The sequence below is a fragment of the Chaetura pelagica genome, unplaced genomic scaffold (assembly GCF_000747805.2).
Source record: "Chaetura pelagica isolate M959 unplaced genomic scaffold, ChaPel_1.0 scaffold17, whole genome shotgun sequence".
Classification (NCBI taxonomy): Eukaryota; Metazoa; Chordata; class Aves; order Apodiformes; family Apodidae; genus Chaetura; species Chaetura pelagica.
This window is the reverse complement of record NW_009970726.1, coordinates 3,995,309-3,995,783: the sequence shown is the minus strand read 5'-3', so window position 1 is coordinate 3,995,783 and position 475 is coordinate 3,995,309. Positions and strand designations below refer to the sequence as shown.

The window sequence follows — 475 nt, the reverse complement described above, 5'->3', positions numbered from 1 at the left end:
GCAGGGCGCGGGCCCGGCACTTGTTCGCAGTCCCGGCCGGTTTGCAGCCCGCGGAGCTGGCGGACGGGAGAGAGCTGCGTTGTCGGTGTATTCCCTGCGATGGGATTTAAAATGGACTATCCAGTCGTGGGCTGGACAGGGTGATGTTAGGATAGGCTTTGCTAAAAAGGCAGCTGAAGCTGAGCTGTCTGCGGCTGATGTTTTTTGTACTGGAACAGGTGAAATAGGAGGTGATGGGAGGACGTGTTACCTCCGGAGCTCCAAGGGTTGAACTGGCGAGCGCGTACCAGACATTTCGGGTCAGCTTTGCAAAGTAAAGGCTCAGGAGCACAGCCAGCAGGCTCCGAAACCGAGAGATCCTGATGAGCTGTTTTTACTGCCGAATTTCCACCTTAATGATTGCATCAGCTCGTACTTCTAACGGCGGTGCTGGTTGGTAGGACGCAGGTTGTGTTTCACAGAAACGTTATTAGCA

General features: G+C 54.5%; 1 protein-coding gene across 1 annotated transcript in view; it reads left to right on the top strand.

The window, feature by feature from the left end:
- The first annotated feature begins 233 nt into the window (after positions 1 to 233).
- The window catches only part of MKX (mohawk homeobox), a 44,265-nt gene continuing 44,023 nt past the window's right edge, over positions 234 to 475 (top strand). The window contains exon 1 of the mRNA XM_010007033.1: positions 234 to 299. Within this exon, the coding sequence (XP_010005335.1) occupies positions 234 to 299 (66 nt within the window). The remainder of the gene's footprint in view (positions 300 to 475) is intronic.